Source organism: Lynx rufus, unplaced genomic scaffold (genome assembly GCF_022079265.1).
Source record: "Lynx rufus isolate CCGP_SWC_20201006 ecotype Redwood Valley unplaced genomic scaffold, mLynRuf1.p SCAF_3, whole genome shotgun sequence".
Lineage (NCBI taxonomy): Eukaryota > Metazoa > Chordata > Mammalia > Carnivora > Felidae > Lynx > Lynx rufus.
This window is the reverse complement of record NW_025814845.1, coordinates 1,829,054-1,851,232: the sequence shown is the minus strand read 5'-3', so window position 1 is coordinate 1,851,232 and position 22,179 is coordinate 1,829,054. Positions and strand designations below refer to the sequence as shown.

The window sequence follows — 22,179 nt, the reverse complement described above, 5'->3', positions numbered from 1 at the left end:
CTTGGCCAAATCACAGACGTGGTTAAGTACAGAGCTGGGTTTGACCTCAGAGTGAGTCCTAAAGCCTCTGTTCTTTCCATTGTCCCTTTCAAGACCCAATGCAGAGCCTGATGGAGGTGTTAGCCAACCTATGGTGGTGATCGTATTGAAACATATAAACGTTTCAAGTCAACACGTTGTGTACCTTAAGCTTATACAATGTTATATGTCAATTATATCTTTAAAAGAGAGAGAGAAGGAGAGAGACTCAATGTGCAGAATTAGGACCTGGACTGCTTGAAAATCTCCTGGATCTGAAAATATGAGCTCTTCTCTTAAAAAACAAAAGAATTTTTTTTAATGTTTACTTATTTTTTGAGAGAGAGACAGAGTGTGAGCGGGGGAGGGGTAGAGAAAGGGAGGCACAGAATCCGAAGCAGGCTCCAGGCTCTGAGCTGTCAGCACAGAGCCCGACGTGGAGCGTGAACCCACGATCTGCGAGATCATGACCTGAGCTAAAGCTGGACGCTTAACCGACTGAGCCTCCCAGGCGCCGCTGAAAACGTGAGCTCTGATGTTAAAGCTGAACACGGCCCCCTCCGCCGCCATCTCACCCGACACCCGTCTAAACAGCCTGAGCAGAGGGGCAGGCTTGTGTCTCAGGTTGTGCACAGGAAGGGGCCATCCGGGTGGGAGTCCACCCTTCCTGCGACCTGACGGCCCAAGTTATTTAAAGTTCCCTGTGCCCGCGTTCTTGCATCTGCTAAATGGGGACAATGATCGTCCCTCCTCCGAGGGCTGCTGGACGCTCACCTGAGGAAAGGGGACGCTCCGCACTCTAGAAAGTTAGCAAGATGATGAGAAGGCACCGATTCCAGATCAACCTACCTGGGGGCCGTTGCTTGCCCTCAGAGCTCGCCCTGGGTCTGCAGAACACCATGGTCTTTTCTCCTCCTTTTCCAAACGTGCTTCTCTCGCTCCTGCTCCGTCGATGTTTCCTCGCGGGGCACTGGATACCTCGGCACTTCCCCCCACCAGCGACGAAGCAGCTGAATTGCCATCATTTCTGGAATTCTCCATGCGTAAGGAAGGCCCCATCCACCTGCCAGCCAGACCCGGTTTCTCCTCCAAGGGCGGCCCGTGGGCTTCTGCGGTCAGTTGCCCTGACAGCTGAGTCACCTGCACCCCCCTTTCCACAGCACCCTCCTTGCCCCCCACCATCTTGCTTTCCCCCTGCGGACCCTCCTCCGCTCTCACCAAGCGGCCCCCAGCTGTGCTGGCCCCCAACGCGACTTCTGTCTCCAGGACGCAGAGCCTGCTCAGAAGATGGGCGTTCTCCCCCCTGAAGGCCTGGACCGTGTCTTCTATCCCCAGCACCACGCCCTTCATCAGCTCTTTGTAACTGACCCCGAGCTCCGAGATCAGCGCCTTGAGCTCCCGGTTTTCCATTGTGACGTGCTCCATCACACCCTTGGATTTTCTGGCGCTCTCGGCCGTGGCTCTCTGAAGCTGGGCCAGGCGCCCTTTCAGCTGCTCGTTCTCCTCTTCGAGCTCGGAAATTTTGCCGTAACTCTTCCCGTTGCAGTCTTCCAGGTCAGAAACGACCTGCCGGTATTGGGCCAGCTCCCTCTTCAAGAGCGCGATGTCTCCGACCAGCATGCTGTTGTCCTGTTCGAGGACCGCCATCTTGGTCACATTTCTCTCCCTCTCTTCCTCGAGGGCGCACACTTTTCGACGGCATCTCTCTCGGTCGCCCCGCAGCTCGGCGTTGTCACGTAAAACTTGGCTTCTCTCTCGTTTCAGCCCAGAAATGAGCTGGTGAAACCTTCTCCTCTCTTCTTCAAGGGCTCTCAGTGGCTGGGAGGGCTGGTTCCCACCCAGCTCGGAGGGCCACTCTGGACCCGGACCCACGTCATCTGAATCAGGCACCATCCCTGGGAGAACGGTGCTGGTCCCCAGGACCTCCGTCCCGCCTGGTCCGACCTCTTCGTCGGTCCCCCCGGGTCTGACCTCTCTGGCCAAACAAATATCCGAGCCCTGGTTTGCCAAAGCCTGCTGGGAGTGAGCATTCTCCGGGGGGCTGTGCTGTTTCCGAGCCAAGCTCTTGCTTCCTCCGGCCGGCGTGGAGGTTGGCCACCGTCGCCCCCCGCCCCCACGCTGCAGGATGGAGAGTTGCTGGGAAGAAGCTTCTGCCTCCTTCCCAAATTCGTCTCTTCTGAGCTCAGACCTGTCAGATTGTTGGCTCAGAGCCCACGGATCACTGGTAGGTTCAGTTCCCCTGGGTGGAAAGGCCGATCGGGGAGACAGTGTCAGACCTCCCTCCGCCACCGGGGAGAGCGTTTCCTGGTGCTCACGTTCCTCAGGGCCAGGCTCCCCTGGGATATCCCTGTGGGCCAGACAAGACCCTTCTAGAGACGGTGCTTTCTCCTCCTTCTCTCCTTGCCTTTGGTCCCCAGCGCTTTCCTCTTGCAGATTCAGAGCATTTGCAGACCACACGAGCGTTTCCTCCTCGCCCTGCCCTGCAAGGAGCTGAGTGCCTCCTGGACTTGGCCTCTGGGAGCCCTGGGTCCTGGCTGGGGGGGCCTCTTCCTCCTCCGGTGACGAAAGCCCTCCCTCCCTCCACCTCCTACTCAGGGGTGCGGGACCCTCAGTTGACACGGAGGCCTCCTCCTGCAAAAGAGGCCATGGGAGCTTTGGCCTGGGCCAAGGGCAGGAGACAGAGGCCTGGGTTTCTGAGGCCCCGTTCTCGACCGGCTCGCCCTCTGGGGCTCTGACGCCGTCCCCCAGGCTCGGGTTGTCTCGGCTTTCCTGACTTAGCTTGCTCTCATCACCAAGGTCTGCCTCCTTCCTGCCCCAACTCCTCCTTGCCCCCTGCTCCTCGGCTCTCCACTCTGGGGGCCCTCCTCCCTCCTTCCAAGCGCCTTTCACATCTCTGGGTGACTTGAATTTGTGACTTGAGATCTGGGGGGGCTCGTGGCAGAGGGAGGCATTCTGGCCCCTTCTCCAGTGGGGATCCCGGCAGGTGGGTCCTCCGGCTCTGGGAGCAGGTGGGAACCTGGCGTCCAGCATCCGTCGCATCTGGGATTCTTGTGGAGAAGACTCCCGGAGCAGGAGCAGCGGCGGCAGGGAAGGGGGGTCCCCGGCCGGCCCCCAGGGAGGGAGTGTGGACGTCTGCACCAGGACCTGGGCAGCTGCTAGCCTCTGCTCTGAAATCCCGGCCAGCTCCACGGGGAGGAGTGAGCCATCCCTGTACTGGCCGGGGGGGCAGCCACAGATGAGGAGAAAAGTCTGCGCATCCAAGCTGGGCTCAGCCGGAGTCCGCTAGGGATGGGAAGAGAAGAGAAGGGAAGGGAAGGGAAGGTGTGAAGCGAGCCCTGCCTCTCTTTAGTCCCCCACACCTCTCAGACCTCATCTCCTGATGCTCTTGGTGCTTCCTCACCCAGCCACACGGGCCTCCCTAGCACACCAAGCCTGGTGCCACCCCAGGGCCTTTGCACCTGCTCTTCCCTCTGCCCAGAATATCCCTCCCCAGATCCCCTCGTGGCTTACTCTCAATTGATGCATGTCTCTGCTCAGACGTTACTTCCTCAAGAAGCCCCTGACTGTTTCCCCACACGGTTCATGTTCCCTTTTACTGTGCTCCCCTCCCCACATCCCGCTGCACATCTACGTGGGCATCGTCTAACGCCCCTCAGCCCTGCGTGTCCAATACGGTAGCCACAGGCCACCGGCCACCGGCCACATTCCAAGAGCACCGGACATTTCCGTAGTTGTGGGAGATCTAGGGGACAGGGCGGGGCAGGGCCCTGGGCCTAGACCAGTGCTGGGCCCGCAAGACATACTAATTCAGTGCATGTATCCAGGGAGGAGACTGGGCCAGCTCACAGGCTGGGCTGGGGAGGGGCTGCTAGGAGGGAGGGGGGCCTGGGAGGGGCAACTTGGCTCCGTGCGGCCTGACTGACCCGCAGCCCCGGGCTGGGGACCTGCCCACTCCCCACCCAGGTCTCAGGCTGTTACAGTGCATCCCCTTGAATCTCCCTCTCAGTTAGTTCCAGAACGTTCTTCCAAGCCCTTCTTGAGCCCCTTCTCCCGCCGCCCACGCGCAGTAGGGCTGGAGCCCTGGGCTGGCAGAAAGCCTCCGACCTCACCCGTCCACGGTCAGATCCTGGGACGTCTTCCAGGGTCTCATCTGTGGCCTCCAGGCCTGCCACCACAACACAGGGGCCTCGCCCGGCCCCGACACGGTCCCAGGAGCAGCACGCCTCGGAGGGCTGGCCTGGGAGGCAAGAGGACCCCAAGAGTTAAAGAGACCCTCCTAGGGGTTTTCTCACAACTGTTGCCAGTGACTGAGCCCCCTGCACTTGGGAGGGCCCAGCTCTTCTCACGGACTCACGTCCTCTGAGCCCCAGAGACAGCCAATGGCCGCAACCTTCCAGGCGAGGAAACCGAGGCTCGCGGATGGGGAATGACTGTCGCCGATGAGCAGCAGGTCGGGTCTGGAAGCCACCTGTGCTGACCACAAAGCTCACGCGGGTGACGAATACCTGCCGTGAGACCTGCCTCAACCCCGCCCCCTCGTGGTCGCACGGGGTGCTGATCCCCCGCCCCACCCCCAGCCCCGCACGGCTGGCATGCAGACAAAGGGGCTGACGCTAGACTTCACCACCGGACCGCCCCCCTCCTTCTTCTTCCACGGACAGATCGGACCTGTTTGACTCGCCAGCTCTGCTCCCCAGAAATAGGATAGAGCGGGGGAGGGGGAGCGTCAGGGGGCCCATCACCGGCACCGCTGGGTGTAAGTAACCCTCTCGTCTGCAAACTGCATTTGGCCTCGGAAGGCTGTCCGTAAACCACAGACAGCTACTTGGACATCGTGGCTTTGGGGCTCCCCAAGTGCAGTGGCTTTTGCAACAGAGGCTCTGGAAGCCGGGCCCAAGACTGTGACCAGACACATGGGTTCCCATGAGGGACAAGTTAGGGACAAGGGGCTCTGAGCCCTAGCAGCTCCCAGACCTCACACCTGTCTCACCCCTGAGCTGTCAAGGGGGCGGGGGTGGGGGACAGAATAGTCGTTACATGGTCTTCTGCAAAGACATCCCCTCCCGAGACAACAGCTGCCTCGCGCTAGGACAGGTGTCACCAGGCTGGCACCCTTCTGAGGGCAGAGGGAGTGAGCCTCAATGTCTAGGTGAGCCCACGTCAAGGACCTTGTCTGGACATCGCACACCCTGATCCTACCTTCTCCAGCTGTGTGGCATCGAGCAAGCGACACTACCTCTCTGAGCCTTAGCTTCCCCTCTGCAGAATGGGGCAGTCACCCCCCCCCCCGCCCCGCTCCCGCCCCGGCACACTAGCATGTCCTAGGCGAGCTAGCCCGTCAGCGGAGGTCCACGCAGGCACCCGACGCACCCGACGCACCCACACACCTGCTGAACTTCTCGGGCCAGGGGCGCCGTGGGAGCAGAGGGTGGTCTGCAAGCCTCGGCTTCGGCAGGCATCCAGGGCGCCCTCCCCGGGCAGGGCCAGTGGCTCGTCCTGAAGCTGGCTCAGGGCGTCCTTGAGGAAGACACAAGGAGGGAGCTGGGAGGATGCTTCCTCCAACGACTCGGGAGGGAGCCGGGTCCCCAGCTGAGAGCAGAGGGCATGAGGCCTGACCCCGGCCCCAGTGCCCTTGGTCCGAAGGCCAAACCCCTCCTATTGGCACGACTCAGTTCAGCAGACAACGAGGTGTGGCACTCGGTTCTCCGAGGAGTGTCTGTCCGGCCAAGATGCCCCCGGGCTCCCTAGTCCCCTCTCTTTCCCGAAGGTCCTCTGTGTCCCCCCAGCAGAGGCAGGTGCCTGCCCGGGGGCCCCAGGCAGTCCTGTCTTTCAACCGTCAACAAGTCCCAAATGCTGCAGCCAAGGGTCTCCAGGGGACACCCCTCCCCTTGGCCTCTCCCAAACGGCAAGCCAGCTGTGCGGACGGAGCTTCCCTGAGCCGGCACCCGCCCTGCAGGGCATCGTGCAGACCCGGCCCAGCGCCGATCCACCGTCCACGAGGGGCTGGGGACGGGCCCCCTCCGGCTTCCCACAGCCCCCGCTACTTGGAACCAGGTTCTAATGGGCGCTGTTTGCTTCTGCCCTTGCTTCCCCACTAGACCTTGAGTCCGTCAAGCCTTCCACTTGGCCTCATGTGGTTGGCGCCCTCACCTTGGCCTGGCACACATTAGGTGCTTAATAAACGTTTGATAGATGGATGGGCAGAACTTGCAGAAAGACAGGTATGCAGCACTTATTCAGCAAACACTTATTAGGCTCCGACTGTGTGTCCGGTGCTATTCTAGGTGCAGGGGTAACAGAGAAGAACAGGTAACATCGTCCCCCTGTCCCCTGTCCCCCGGCTGCTCACCTGCTCTCAGCAGAGCCCTGCGTCGACACCTAGCCAGGCCTCCCGTCCCCCCACATCCCACTCACAGTGCCAGGGACCCCCCCTAGCTTGCACTCTCACACCTACAAGGCCTCCCGTGGCTCCCCCTCCCCAGGCTGGGATCAGTTCAAGGCTGACATAATACACTGTCGGGGTGGGGGCAGGGGGGCTGATACTCCTCGCCCTGGTTTCTGCTCACGGTGGCCTCCCCGCCCCTCCCCAGCCGGCTTCTTGCCTGCCTCTGCACGTCCGCAGATGCTGTTCCTTCTGCCTGGCTACACGTCTTCCTGGGAAGGACGGGGGTTGCCCGCACCTCTCTCTCTGCCCCTCCCTGCACACCCCGCTCAGCAGTGGAGCCATCCCGGTAGATGGAAACCAGATCAGGTTGCTCTCCTGTCTCGGATGTCCCACGCTTCCCGCTGTGCAGAAAGAGGAAACCGCGGCCCCACTGCCCCCACCCTCGTGCTGCTCCTTAAAGGGACCCTTCTCCCCGCAAGCTGCCTCAGAGCCCTGCACCCCTAGTGCCTGCTGCCTGCCTCTCTTCCCACCCCTCTGCCCGGCTAACCTGCTCTTCTCTGGGCTCCGCATAAAGGCCAGATCTTCAGCGAGGGCTTCCCTGGCCCTCCCCCAAATCAAGTCCCTTCCCTCCCTCTAGCATCTTCCGCTCACTCTCTGGGTTTGGGACCTCCCGGCTGTCTGTGTGATGTCACGTCCAGCGTCCTCACAGACCAGGCACCTCAACCCCGGCTGCACCTTAGAATCCCCCGGGGGCTTTGCCACAGAGCAGGGCCTCGGCCCAGAGCCCCCAAAGCCAGAGGGACCTGGGCGCCGGCCTCGTGTTCCGCGTGTGGGGTTTTGATTTCATCAAAATCACCACCAGAAAGAGGGGGAGAAGAGGAAACGGAGGAGAGAGGAGGTCGTGAGAGGAAGAGGAGGGAGCAGGATGGACAAAAGGAGACAGAGGCTCCACGTGGAGGCGAGCGAGAGAGCGACGGCAAGGAGGAGGGAAGAAGGGAGGAGGGAGAGCCGGGAGGGCAGCGTCGAAGGCCAGCACCGCAGCTCTGTTTGCTTCTGTTTGGATTTCGTTCCGATACCCAAGTTGACTTCAATTCGGTTCAACAAATACTTGCCGGGCCTCAGCAAAGTGACAGACCCTGTTCTGGAGCTGGGGACACCGCCGCGGATAAAACACACAGACCCCCCCCGCCTCCGGGAGGTGACTTGGTGGGGGAGGGGGACATCCTAGAAGAAGGTGCTACACGCCCTTCATTTCACAAGTGACCAAACCACTACTCAGAGAGGGACAGTGGCCGGTCCAAGGTCACACAGCACACACGGAGGGAGAACAGAACCAGAGCTCAGGTCTTGAACTGGGTCCGAGCTTTCTCTGCCCTTCCCTGCCTCCCCACCCCCGCTCAGTCTTGTCAACCCTTCCTGCCTTTTGGTGCTCGGGATGGGGGGGGGAGGGCAGCGGCCCCCAGTTTTACGTGGCTTCAGCTTTCACATGCAATTATGGGGAAAGATAAGCAAAAAAGAGGAAAATGAGGAATACAGAGCTATCCGGACACAAACACGATCAGTGTGTCAGAATATATCCATCCACCTGGGCTTTCTTCTATGCAGAGACACTTAAATTCTTCCAAAAGTCCGTTTCTACAAAATGCCCATTTTTGCCTCATGCGTTTCTCATTTGATGATACGGAAGGATCATCTCCCCACAAGTTCTCCCATAACGTGGTGTTTTACGGCTGCCTCGGAACCTCTGACAGAGGGGATGCCTTAGCTTACCAAGTCAGGGCCTTCTAATTGTCCGTTTAGGTTGTTCCGATTTTCACCAACTATAAACCGCACTGGGGCACTTTTAATGTTTGACCAGTATTCAGAATAAAATGGGACCTTTTGTGTATGTGTATTTATTCTGTAACTAACGGACTTGATCTTTCTGTGGAAGACCACTAGACATTCGTCTTTCCTTTTGTGTTACTTGCACGTCCGTGGCTCTGCTGTGTTTTATTTTTTGACCCTGCCAGCCCACGCTTTAAAGCCCTTGCTGACTACTGGAGTCCCAAGTATGCAATACAGACTTCTGCACAAGTGAGAGCCAGAGCGGGGACGGGGCTGCCTGGAACTTGAACTTGCTGCACAATGAAACGATTCCTGTAAACGCCACCAGGGGGCGCTCTACCCGCACTGCCGGGGCAGAGACGTTCTGGGAGCTTCCCACATTCTTGATGCTGGGGTCACCAGGAGCTTGATCTCTGCTCTGGCATGACATTTTTAAGTGTGTAACTTTTCATCTCCCTGCACAAGCCCTCCCTCTAGTCCAGACCACAGCCCCTGGGCTGTCCCCTGCTGTAGCAGTCTATGGCCCAGGTCTCCCCTACCTGCCCCTGTGTCTGTCTCCCCTATAAAATTTCAAAGAGCAGGGTCACCCTTCCAGCCCCGGTGCCCTTTCTTGTCTTGCAAACCACAGTCCTTTGAACTATCCTCTCACCCGTGCCCTGAACAGAAACGCTCTCCCCAAACTCCTCCCCAGGCCACGGTTTGTCATTGCAGTGGCCTGTCCCTTCAGGGACCTGGGCCCCAAGGCATTTGTTTTGGAAACTGGATGGTGTGTGATCCCAGGCCAGTGGCGTGCCTTCTCTGGGCTGTGAGGCTGGGTACAAGGACAGGGGGATTCCTGCCTGGCTACCTCCCAGCGCTGATGAGATCCGGCTTGGAAAAGTGCTTGTAAATACAAAGCAAATAAAGCACCTTCCCGTGACGGTTCACTTCACCATGACCCAGGACGCCCAGGGCACATCACAGGTAACCACTGGGCTGTTGAGGGGGTGGCTCCCCGATGACGGGTAACTCTTTATCTCATGTGCTTCCCCGGAGCTGGACGCCACCCGGGGTTCCCAGCGCACTGCCGTTGTGAGGCCGCCCCTCCGGCCGGGATTTTCCATTTTCCACGGGCAGCGGAGCAAATCTCTTTTCGTGGTCGCTTGCCCACTGAACCGCTAACTTGCCAAGCACCTCCCGGCCATGGTCAGGGCCCGGGGTTCAGGGCTGACTCAGACGAGGAGCAAACACCAGCCAGGCCCTGCACAGTGAGAATTAGGGCCTCCAGAAGTGGGTCATGGCACTACAGGGGCACTGAGGAGCGAATGAGCTGGAGGTCAGGAAAGTCTTCTTGGAGGAAGTGGTATTCCCACTGAATGGAGAGAGGGTAGCAAGGGTTTTTAGAGCAGCCGAGGAGAGCAGGTGGTAGGAGCTTCCAGAAGCAGGGAAGGCTGCAGGCTGCAGAAGCTTCTAGACACAGGGAAGGCTGCAGGCTGCAGAAGCTTCTAGACACAGGGAAGGCTGCAGGCTGCAAGAGCCTGCAGCATTCAGGGGCCTGCAGGAGTTCAGTGCGGCCAGGACAGGGTGGGGGTGGGGGGCTAGTGGGCAATAAGCCTGGAGGAGCCCAGCCTAGAGTGTGGGCACCTTGAAGGCCATGGGTAGGAGGTTGAACTTGATCCCAGAGTGACAGGAGCCAGGAGGTTTACAAAAGGAGATTATTTGGGGCTTACCATGCCTATGCAGACAAAGGTGCTGAACACCTGGCTATAGCTCTTAGCACCCCCCCCCCCCCCGGCTCCAACCCCTTTGGAAACATACTGTCGGCTTCTGGAAACCACACACGCGTGCCATGTTCTCAGAACTCTGCCTACAATCCTGTAGGAGTGCCGCCACGGGCCGCTGAACTTGATACAATTCTCCACTGAGACCCTGAAGGTCGACGTGTGGCTGGGCAGTTTTGTTATCAGTAGGTTCTAGCACTGAAATTTTAAACCTCAGCTATACTCCCCTGAAAGCTGGTACCTGGCTGGCATTTTACGCCTCCCCAGGAGCCCTCTCCAGACGGTCATTTTTGACCCCAAAATGCCCCAAGTCGGGGCTGGCACTGCCCTCTGAGAATAAGACAGACCCCAGCAGACTGTCACAGCCTGTGGCCCTGGGTCCGGCCCATATTCTTTTTTAAAAAATATTTATTTACTTCTTTTGAAAGAGAGAGAGAGAGAGAGAGAGAGAGCAGGGAGGGGCAGAGAGAGAGGGAAACAGAATCCCAAGCAGGCTCCAAGCTGCCAGCACAGAGCCTGACACAGGGCTGGAACCCACAAACCGTGAGATCGTGACCTGAACCCAAACCAAGAATCAGTTCAACCGACTGAGCCACCCAGGCAACCCCAGCCCCTATTTTAAATGCCAGGGTCCCCAGCAGCGACCCACAGACTGACCGTCAGGCCCCTTCCTCAGCCCCACCCCCTCCACCTACGAGGTCTTGTCATCCTGTGCAGGCAGGGAATTGTCATAGGAACTTTCCCAGCCCCTGTCCTGAGCCCAAGCCAGGCGGAGGCACCAACGGGACACCCATTAGTACTGACTACTATGCCACCGACCAGTAAGTGCTGGAGGGCAGAGCGTGGCACTCAAAAGTCCAAGGAGGCACAGCTCCTGCCCCACTACTTAGCATGTCCGTGACCCTACTATGAGGTTATGGCCTCTCCGTGCCCTCACTTCCTCATCTGTGAAATAAGGACAAAATAGTGCCTCCTTCCTCAGATGGACTAGACGAGTGACAGCTAAAGAGCACGGAAAATCGCACATGGCATGAAGATGCCATTGTCAATATCCACCCAGGCAAAGCTGGCCATGCAGCCCGTGTCCCTGCCACCTCGCGGGTCTTCACGGCTGTTTGTCCAGAGGGGTACTTGTTATGGATTGAATTGTGTCCCCCAAATTCCCAAGTTAAAGCCTTCATCTCCAGTATCTCAGAATGTGACCTGATTTTGGACATGGCGGTAGGGAGGTCTTTGCAGATGCAACCAGTTACTATGAGGTCCATTAGCGTGACTGGTGTTCTTAAAAAGGGGGACGTTTGGGCACAGAGACAGACAGAGAGGGGAGATATGCCGTCAAAGCACAGAGGGAAGACAGCACCCACCAGCCCAGGAGAGGGGCTCGAACAGACCGTCCCTCACGGCCTCAGAAGCCCATGAATCCTGCCACCGCCCTGACTTTGGAGGTCAAGTTCCAGAACTGCTGTCTCAACCACCGTGTTTGTGGCAGCTCCAATAAATGACAATTTCCGTCCAGACACGATTTATTTTCCAGAATCACAATAAGGTGCCAATATAAAAATGTACACTTCTTTCCTTTTATCTGGCGAATATAATAGAGGAAGAATGAATAGACCACACAGAAGAGAGAAAACAGGGGCAGAGGGTTGCTATTTTCTTTTTTAAAAAATGACCACAGAGAAACTCATTATTAAAATGAGTCAAGCGGGCTGCCCTTCATTCCCTGAGAAAACATAGCACATTTAAAGGTCTAGTTAATTTGAAAGAGATTTATCTTATCCAAAGAAAAAGTGGATTCTGTGTGTGTGTGTGTGTGTGTGTGTGTGTGTGTGTGTTAGCTTGTTTAACGAGTGATCTTCTTTCGGTAAGGTTGCTCACTGATTTTTCCTTAGATGTAATTTGGAGGGAGGCAGGATCCGGAGCTCTTGTAAGGAGCTGAGTTAACTCTCCCTGCCAGGGAGGCAGGCTGGTGCAGGAGGAACAGAGCACTCTGGACTCCCATCAAACCTGGATCGGGCCCGAGGTCCGCTTCCCACTAGCTGTGTGACAACAGATCGATGCACTGCCTCTCTGAGCCTCAGTATCCTCTATGTGGAGTGGGGATACCATTAGTACCCACCTCACAGCCTTCTTGAGCACTGAATGAAAATAATGCCTTTGAAAAACCCCCAGGAGGGTGCAGAACACAGGGCAGGAATAGGTTAAACGTGAGCTTTTACTCTACTGTCAGTCAAATGAAAGAATCAATGTCCAATCTGCTCTTGTTTGCAGATCGTAAGAAGTTCGCCCAAGGTCACACAGCTAGTCATTAAGAGAACCAGAAAGGGACGCAACCCTGTGTGCATAGTCCTGGGGACCCCCTGGGTGATGATGCTCGACCGAGGCTCCAAAGAGCCCCCGGACCTGGGCCCTGCCCTCAAGGAGCTCACAGTCTAAGGAAGGAGAACTGAAGAAACATGGACGGCACTCGCCACCAGGGAACCGTCCCCACCTTTGGAGTTGTGTGGGAGGAGGGAGAGGGGGTCATCATCTTCGGAAGGAAGACCTTACGGGCATGTGGCAGTTACATAACACGCACACCCAAGCGACTCATGTGGCACGGGGCCTGGCACACAGCCAGGTCTTGTTAACAGCTGGACAGCTGGATGGACAGGAGGGAACAGATGATGAGGGATGAGGGGTAGCTGGCTCCCAGTAGAGTGGCTGGATGGAGAGGCGGACAGCCAGATGGTGGGGTGAATGAGATGATGGAGCATGGGTAGACAAGCAGATGGATGGATGTGCAGGCACATGGGTGAACTGGTGGATGGGTGGACGAGAAGGTGGACAGATGGGCAGTGAGGTGGCTGTGCTGAAGAACGGGCGGGTGAAGGTGCGTGACTGGCTATGCAGATGGGTGGGTCAGATGACTGATGGAATGAAGGATGGATGGATGGGTGGGTGGATGGATGGATGGGTGGGTGGGTGGATGGAGGGATGGATGGATGGATGGATGGGTAGATGGATGGGTGGATGGGTGGATGGGTGGGTGGATGGATGGATGGGTGGGTGGGTGGATGGAGGGATGGATGGATGGATGGGTGGATGGATGGGTGGATGGGTGGGTGGGTGGATGGGTGGATGGGTGGGTGGATGGGTGGGTGGATGGATGGATGGATGCATGGATGGATGGATGGATGGGTGGGTGAGTGGATGGCTTGGGTGAGTGGATGGATGGATGGATGGATGGATGGATGGATGGGTGGATGGATGAATGGATGGATGGATGGATGGGGCTGGTGAGGCTGGATGAGTGGATGAAGAGGAAAACTGGGGGACGGAGGCGCTGGTGACTTGCAAGGGGCTGTAGGAGAAAGAGAAATCAGAAAACTCACTGGTGCCTTGGGTTGCGGCCACTTACCGGGCTGCACTGACCGGCAGAGGCAGGGCTGCGCGCGCTCTCCCCGGGTGCTTGGGCCCCCAGCTCCTCTCGCAGGCTGCGGTTTTGCTGGGCGAGGTCGTCCACCTGGCCCTGCAGGCCGATCTCCGACAGCTTGAGCTCGTAGATGCAGCAGCGAAGATCCTCCAGCTGCCCGCGGAGCCGGCGTTCCGTGGCGCGCTGCTCCCGCAACCGGCGCGCCGCTTCGTCCCGCTCGCGCTCGCCGCGCTCGGCGCGCGCCTGCAGGGCGCGCAGCTCCTCGGCCTCCCCACCGGGGCCGGCCGGGCCGAGGGCGCGGGGGCCGCGCGCGGCCGGGGCGTCCAGCTCCGCCAGCAGGAGGCCGGCCGCGTGACAGAGGCGCCGCACGTCCCGCTCCAGCCGCCGCACCTGCTCCCGCAGGCCGCGCTCCTGCTCGCGCACCAGGGCCAGCTGGCGCCGCTGTGTCCCTCGGCAGCGCTCCAGGGCCGCCGCCTGCCGCCCCAGCGCCTCGTCCTTGCGCCGCAGCCGCTCCCGCAGCCGCCGCAGCCGCCACCGCTGCCGCCTGGCCGCGCGCTCCTTCTCCAGAACCTACAAGTTGGCGGTGGAGTGAGGGCGTCAGGAAGTCAGCCCCGCACACCGTGAGCTCCCCGGTGGTGCTTGGAAGGAAACTGTGCACTGGGCCGGGTGGGCATCAGCTGGTGTGCCCAGGGAGGCCCGCACTGGTGGTTCCAGTAGCGAATACCTCGGCACCACTTTATAAAGAGCTGCCTCCTGGACCCGCCTGGGTTTCCCCGCTTGTACCCAGGACCTCCCACATCTCTCCATTTCCATACCCCTCAAGCGTTCATGCCTGGCCCTGCAGAGGTCAGCCAGCCCTGGCTTCTGGTTGCTGAGACAAACCACAGCAGCCGTATTGGGAATACCCCCCAAGAACTAGGTACGGTTACTCCCCCCTTGGGATGCTCAAAAGTGGCTTATTTCATCATCAGTCTCCACAGCCAGGATTCCAACCTCTGCGTATCTGAAAGGTCTGGAGAACACAGCTCTCTCTGTTCTTAGACCTAGCCTCCCTCCGGGCCCTTGAGCTGTGAGCTGGACCGGGGTGACCCAACCACTGGGTCACGGGAGTCACCCGCGAGTCCTGGCCCAGTTTCCAAAATGAATCGATCACAAGGGGTCAAACTATTTCTATGTGAAGCTCTCTCTCAGCCACCCGTGCCTGCTGTCGGCAGGGAGATCTGGTGGAAGACAGAACTGAGCGTGTGCGGAAGACGAAACCTGGGGACCGCTTGGCACGCTTTGTTCGACAGCTTGGTTTGGGGGACGTGGGGCAGAGAAACCTGGAGTCCGATTCCCCGGGAGGAAAACTGTCCCCAGCTATCCCGTAATCGGCGGTACGTTATCCCCTAGATGGGTCTGCCTTTATGGGCTTTCAGAAGGACCACAGGTCACTACAGAAATGAGATGGTTTTGCACGCAAATGCTTCCTGGGAACATTGACGCAACAGGACAAAACTGCCATTTGGCCCATATTGGGCATAAAGAGCACAGAGAACTCGTGCACGCACCCCTACAAAACTTGCTCCGAAGTGTGGGCATCTCTGGGGAGAGGTTCGGGGTTAGGGGGGCTGGGCTGGGTGGTAGCTGGGGCAGGCGATCTCGGAGGGTCCCCGAGCAGAGCACCTGTACCACTCTGACTTTGTGCCCCTCATCTGGAAGTGGGGCTCCTGACCGGTCTCCCCAGGAGCATACGGGTTACAGGAGACGGTAATAAGGAGATGCGTGTAGAAAAGGCTTGCGTCCCACACAACTGCTGGTCCTGCGGTGCCTCCGAGCCCCCTGACAGCACTGTCCCTGCTTGTCACCCTCGTCCTCTGTCTCCCGTCACACTGGGAACGACTCGTGACTGCAGGGCTGCGGCTGACTCGTCTTGGAAAACCTACATGTATATCGGGCACGGCCCCAAGCATATTTATTGAAGTATTTTCCACGGAGAGGTGGCATCCTTCCTGCTGGGAACCCACACAGCGCACTACCTTTCACGTGAGTGACGGCGTGCTAGGAGCTGAGACGGGCAATCCGTTGTACTTTCTGCACCCAAGTTCAACGCAGAGGGCAAAGCAAAAACTGCCACTCGTATGTCTCCCTGGCATTTCGAAGGCGAATTTCAGCTCAACTGAACCCCTTATCTTTTCGTGCTCCACGTCTGTCTCCGTGAAGGCCGACATCGGGGCTTTGCACGCTTTTGTGACGGCTCCCCACGCTTTCACAGCTTGCCCCTTTCCACGCACACGTGTGCCACTGAAACAGAAGTCTCACCAAACAGCCGTCCTCCTTACACACGTCGCGCCCTTTCTTATTTTCTAGTCGATCCCGTTTTGGGAACTGGTTTCCCACCACGCTGCTGGGCCGTAAGCGGCAATCAGCGGAAACAGCCTCTTTGAGAGCCCCCTGTGGCTGTCCTGGAAGGCCTTCATTTCTGCCTCTGCAGTATTTCCTCACGTGCCCTGCCCTCCAGCCTTCATCATCGCCCCCGGAATATTTCGAGAAAGGCTAATTAATATTCATGAAAGGAGCCGCTGTTATTTACCGTGACTGTTGTCAGTGTTTAACGCGTGCCGACTCTCTTAACCCACACGACAGTCCAAGAGGGTTGGTCCTATAATCATTCCCATTTCACAGATGAGGAAACTGAGGCCCAGAAATCGCAGCCAGTGAGTGGCAGAGCCAGGGCTTGGCACCAGCTGCCTGCCTCTGGACCCCACCCCCTTAACCACCGACTGTTTGTCCCACGCACCAACCTGTCTCTCTGCCTCCACCATCTCTGTCCCCCACGCATCTAGAATAATTTCCCCCAAACCCCGTCCTGAGCCTCTCCTGCTAAAGTTTCCTAGAGCCTGCTCCTCACTGCAGTCAATGTTTGGTTCACACCCTGGCCCTTCTGGAACCCTCCTGTCTCACCAGCGCCCTCTCCCGTGCCCACGCCCTCTGCTCCGGCCCCGGTACGCACTCTGCACTTCTGTGCCTGCGCACAGGCTGTTCCCCACGCTCCACGTGCCCTTCCCACAAGGGCCAGGTCAGATGGCTTCCTGTAGCTTCCTCCCGCCCCCACCCCATGCACCCACACCGTGCCTGCACCCTCCTCCTGGCACCTGGCGCCCGGTTTGGGCGTTACCTGTTTCCTATCTGCGTCCCCACCTGCGTGCCAGCTCCTGAGGCCGGGGACCCTGCATCAGTCATCACCCGCTTGTCCCCAGGCCAGAGCCGGCCTCCCCGAAGTCAGTTACAAGGGCCACAGAAACGAACTTGAGGCCAAAGCTCCCGGTGCGTGCGCGGCCCCTGCACGTCACCCAGTGCTTTCGCCAGCCCCCTGCTCCCCGCAGATCCCAGCCAGGACCTCTGTGAGGCTGGCAGGGCAGGACGGCGATCCCGCTTTACAGATGGGGCCTGCTGAGGCCCAGAGAGACCACGTGACCCTGCCCCAGGCCCTGCAGCTCCCGCCTGCACCGTTGCAATCCAAGCACATGGGGTCACCCTGCTGGATGGAGAAACCAGTAGCGGAAACAAGGGGGAGGAGAGGGTACCTGGCTGGCAAGCTCGTCCCGCAGGGCTTGGAGCTTCTCCTGGGCCCGGGCAGCGTCGCTCCTTTCCTGCAACACGCGGGCGTTCAGCTGGTCCACACTCTGGAGGAGCTGTCTCTCCGACAGCTCTAGCTCCTGGATTCTGCGGCATTGAAGCGGGAAGATGCTTACTCAGGGTGCAAGTGTGGCCGGAGAGTTTCACAGACCCTGGGGCCAACCTCTGTGGGGTTTTTATGGGTTTTTTTTTTTTTTTTTTTTTTTTTTGGTCATTGGGCCAGTTTGATATTCTGACAATATACACTGTGCGAAACATTCGCACATATTTAAGATGATCTGGAACGCTTGCAAGATATCTGTCGAACAATACGGCACCATGCATCGAGAGTGTTAAACGCGTTCTCATCCCTGAGCCCGTAATCCCAAGTTCAGTCGACACCAACAAAGAAGGGCTGTGCCATGTGGCCTAAGAGCTTTGTCTGTGTCGTGTCAATCCATGCTACGTTAGCAGCCTGCAGTAGGGGTAAGTAGCAGCCTTACCCCTACTTCACCCTCAAGAAAAGGGAGGATCAGAGAGGCCGGGCAACTTGCCTGAGGTCACACAGCATCCCAGAGCCCAGTCTGTCTGACTCCTGAACTCATGCTTTTTTAACCCTGCGCTCTGTTGACCCCCGCATGAGCTATAACCTTTCAAATCTCTTCCGAGGAAATGAATGAAATTCAGAAAAGGTTTTCTGCAATTGAAATCATTCATCCTGTATTACTTACAACAGAGAGAAGGTGGAAACGGCCTAATAATTAGGGACGGCTCGGCCACAGGAAGCCTTTTCTTATCATCCTGGGGAAAAATGTGGAACTTGTATCGCAGGCCGGATGTGAGCCCTGACCGCAGCTCCGTCCGGAGGAGGTGCACAGGAGAATGGAGAGAAACCCAAGGGGACAGGCTGGTCCCGCTGGGACCCCAGGAACCACAAAGACTGCCCATCTCCTGTTCGTGCCTGGCTTCCAAGTCCCCTTAATGTGCCACTCTCCCCTCTATGACAGAAATCCAGGCAACACGTGGGAAGTGTGTTCACAGCCCACACCTGTGCAACCTTCACTCCTCGGCCCACGCCACACAGGGCGGCCTGCTCCGCTAGGACAGACTCTGTGCTCCCGGGGGAGGACCCCGCTTTGCTCCCTGACCCGGCCGCTGACCAGCCACGGGGCCTCACCTGGGATTGTTCCCCACCGTGACCCACAGTCTCTGCGTCTGTAAGACAGAGGTACTTGTGCCTGGCTCGGAAGGGTTATTGTGAAGAAATGAAATGATGCATTACTATTCCTAATGAGGACAAGAGCCCCCTCTCCTGCCCTGAGGCCCTGGGGAAGGCTCTCGTAAGCGACGGAAGAGGGAGCGCCCCTTGTATGGATTGTAATCAGGTTCCTTCCAAACCGAACCCCAGGAATGGCCCCAGGTTAATCAGTCAGAGTCAGGCCGAGCACTCGATTGCTTATAAAATGTAGTGATATGGGGGCGCCCGGGTGGCTCAGTCGGTTAAGCCTCCAACTTCGGCTCAGGTCACGATCTCGCAGTTTGTGAGTTTGACCCCCGTGCCCGGCTTTGTGCTGAGAGCTCGGAGCCTGGAGCCTGCTTCCGATTCTGTGTCCCCCTCTATCTTTCTGCCCCTCCCTCCCTCTCCCTCTCTCTCTCTCTCAAAAATAAATAAAACATTAAAAAATGTGTTTTAAATGTGATATCTGAAAGGGATCAGAAAAGCCTTTCTTTCCATTTTTTGAGATCGACCCAGAACACTAAAAATGAGACAATATTTAACCCTGGTATTATCCCCATACTTGAAGCAGAAAATGGCTAATCTCACCATGGCAGGCTGAATACTGGCCCCGCAATATATCCGGGCTCTAATCCCCGGCACCCATGAACATGGCTTGAAAGGCAAGAGACTGTAGCTGTGATGACGTGAAAGGCCTGGACACCATCTGGGTGGGCCCTGGCTGCCGTCACAGGTGTCTGTCCTTGCAGTAGGGAAGCAGAGGGAGATTCCCAGGTGACCCCTGAAGCTAGCCGCTAATCGGCTGACTCTGTGGGTGGGGGGAGGTGCCGGGGGCCAAGGAATGCAGCTGTGGATGCCGGAAACGAGGAGGGAGCAGATTCCCCCATGGCTCTCCCCACGCCTTGACGTTGGCCCCCGGGGTTGTCGCTGTAGGGCTTCAGCCTCCAGAACTGTCAGAGCATCCCTGTGTGTTGCCTTAAGCCACCAGGTTTCTAGAAATTTGTTTCAGCAGCCCTTGGAAACAAACACGCCCACGAATACGAAATAGACAATGAGGTGCCATTTTCCGCTGGCGACCAGTTACGCAAATATCACTACGCAGAGCTGCAGACTGCTCGCTATGAAACCAGGGGCACCACGAGAAATTGCGCCCCCCCCCCCCCCGCCAGCTGCTATTACCACCCTGGGCGGGGCCACTGGGGTTCAAGTCCCAGTCCCACCCCCCACCACCACGTGGCTGGATGGGAGTGACTGTGGAGAAGTCACTTAACTACCCCACGCCTTCCTTTCCCCATCTATAAATGGAGGATAACATTATCACCTCATTTTGGGTGTCGTCGTAAGGATTAAATAGAGGCGATTTAACAGTGCCTGGAACAGAGTAAGCACTCAGTGGCTAGCTTCTGTTACTTTTGTTGCAGTTTGGTTGGAAATGAACAGGCAACACTGATGTGGTAATAAAGATAGGAGGGGCTCTTCTTCCTCAAATTTCTAACAACGCTTCATTATTTTTATAATAAATGCTGTTTAATTTTAGCTCTGTCCTCCAAGTGAAGTCCAAAGACCAACCTTAACCGTACCCTAGCAAGATGAAACCCACGGTGCGTTCGACCCCCGGCTGCATCTCTCAGTGACCCTGGATAAAGGTGGTTCGCCCTCCCCAGCCTCTGGTCCCCCGCACCTGCAGGATGGTGCGGCCCACCTTCGGAGAACAGAGGACGTGTCCTGCATTACACACAGGCAGGTCCAGGATGCCTCCTCCAGGATGGCCTCACCCCAGGCCCCAGCCGCAGAGGCCCCCTCCTCTGCATCGCTCATGGTGCCCCCAGGGCTCCTGGTCTCTCCCTTGCACGGAGGGATCTCCTTTGGCAGACGTTTTCCCACCGTTTTCCACAGGCTCAGTGACTTTCTGGCTTTCACTGCCCATCTTTCTGGAGAAAGATCTGAATCCACACCGTGTGTGGGTTACACTCTCTCCAGGGCCGGGGCCCTACCTTCCCTGGGTCTCAACCCCCAGGGCTTATATTATGGGCTGATCTGCGTCCCCCTCAAATTCGTATGTTGAATTTGAGGACCTCAGACAGTGACCGTATTTGGAGACAGCGTCTTTACAGAGGTAACTGAGTTAAAATGAGGTCGTATGGCTGGGCCCTGATCCAGTCTGACTGGTGTCCTCATAAGACTAGGGGATTAGGACACAGACACGAGAGGAATGACCATGTGAGGACGCAGGGAGAGTCCTCAGAAGGAACCAAACCTGCCTGTACCTTGAACTTGGACTCCCAGACTCCGTTAAGCCCCCCAGTCTGTGGTACTTTCTCAGAGCAGCCTGGGCAAACTACTATAACTTAGCACATGACTCTTGGGTGGGCGAGTGCAGGCAGTAGAATCATGGGTGAGCAAATGAATGAATGAATGAATGAATGAGTGGACAGTCACACAGAGTACCAAGCCAATCTTTCTGAGACGTGAGTTTCTCCACGTAAAAAGCTTTACAGAGAGGAAACAAAAAGGAAATCACGTGTAAATACACATTGAACAACTCGCCTTTATTAAAAGGAAGGAAAAGACAAGAAAATGGTGACGTCCCAGACAAATTCAACACACTTGGCCGCTGGGATCTCGGTGAACCCGTCAGAGTGGAGCCCAGCCACTGCTGTCCTGCGTTTCCAGGTGTCTCCCCTGATATGCACGCAGGACCCCGCCTCACTCTGCGGGCCTCGGTGTCAGAAACTGGTCAGGAAAGAGCACGGGCCTTGAGAAGGAGCCGGGCTCGCATGCCCAACCTCCAGACCACGTTGGCTCCATCAGGGAAACAGAGCCCACCCCCGGAGGTCAGCAGCGAGGGACAAGTGCAGGGAGTCTGCTGCGAAGGTGACGGAAGAGCTAAAAGGCCAGACGCGCCAGACCACGGAGAGATAAGCAACCGGCAGGAGCCACTCCGACCCCTGCGTCCCCCGAAGGACACACGAGGAGGAAGCAGGGACGCTGGGCCACAGGCAGGGGAGGACCGCAGAGGAACCCCGGGCATGGCTGAGGCACCGCTGGCCCAAGATGTCACCCGGAGAGGGTGGCTCCCCGCGGTGGCTCCCGTTGGCCGGACCCACTTGGAAGCCTGAGCTGGGAGCCCGGGAGACTGCGGGCTCAGCCCGAGACGCGGAGCAGAGGACGGGAGGGAGCGGGGACCCGTGCGGGTCGCAGAGGCAGCAGGCAGGCTGCGTAGCATAGGCCGGCCGCGCCCCCGGCCACAGAAACGATTCGACACACCGATCTAACACGGTTACGGGGCTCGGATTCCTTAAGTACACAGACAAGAGGTGCAAACGCCGTATTTACCTGCTTCTGAGCCTGGACTCCGACATCACGTGCCTGTCCACAGCTGCCAGCAGCTTCTGCTCTGAGGATTCCAGCTGCTTCCCGAGCACGCCCGCATCCGTGTCTGGGCTTCCCGCTGCCGGAAGACAGCCGGGCCCCTCACCACCGTCCTCTATGTCCTGGAATACCCAGCACGTGTCGATCTTCACGTCAACGTTCATCTCATCAAACCCATCGCTGCCGGGGGCTCTGACGACGTAGCTGAAGCTTTTCTCAGTCCGCCCTCTGGCTGCGGGCTCCATCGCGTGCATAGTTCACGGGTCAAGACTTCATGCCATGAAGTGGATCTGCGACTCTGACTTTCTGGAGATTTCCAGGAGGCCGCGGTGCCTTCGGATTGTGTGGGACAACACCCTTTGAGGAGGGCAAGAACAGGTGAATGATTTATGAGTATTTCTGAGGCCTTGGGTTTCACTGGCACACACATCATACAATATGAATGAACGCCTCTCGTTTTACAAGCTGGCATGCCAGAACTCACCCAAAGCGAGACAAAGTTGCGGAAAAGTCACCTGGAATTGAACGCTTAATGCTGCGCACAGAGAGAGAAAACGAGATTTCCGGG

The 22,179-nt window shown here is 57.8% G+C and overlaps 1 protein-coding gene across 1 annotated transcript in view; it reads right to left on the bottom strand.

Annotated features, from left to right (window-relative positions):
* The window catches only part of CUNH4orf50 (chromosome unknown C4orf50 homolog), a 47,639-nt gene extending 25,675 nt beyond the window's left edge, over positions 1 to 21,964 (bottom strand). Inside the window, exons 1-7 of the mRNA XM_047091306.1 lie at positions 21,576 to 21,964; positions 16,972 to 17,110; positions 13,391 to 13,975; positions 5,406 to 5,607; positions 4,128 to 4,255; positions 868 to 3,300; positions 185 to 190 (exon numbers count right to left, since the gene is read on the bottom strand). Coding sequence (XP_046947262.1) covers positions 185 to 190; positions 868 to 3,300; positions 4,128 to 4,255; positions 5,406 to 5,607; positions 13,391 to 13,975; positions 16,972 to 17,110; positions 21,576 to 21,865 — 3,783 coding nt within the window. The 5' untranslated portion in view covers positions 21,866 to 21,964. The remainder of the gene's footprint in view (positions 1 to 184; positions 191 to 867; positions 3,301 to 4,127; positions 4,256 to 5,405; positions 5,608 to 13,390; positions 13,976 to 16,971; positions 17,111 to 21,575) is intronic.
* Between the last annotated feature and the right edge of the window lie 215 nt (positions 21,965 to 22,179).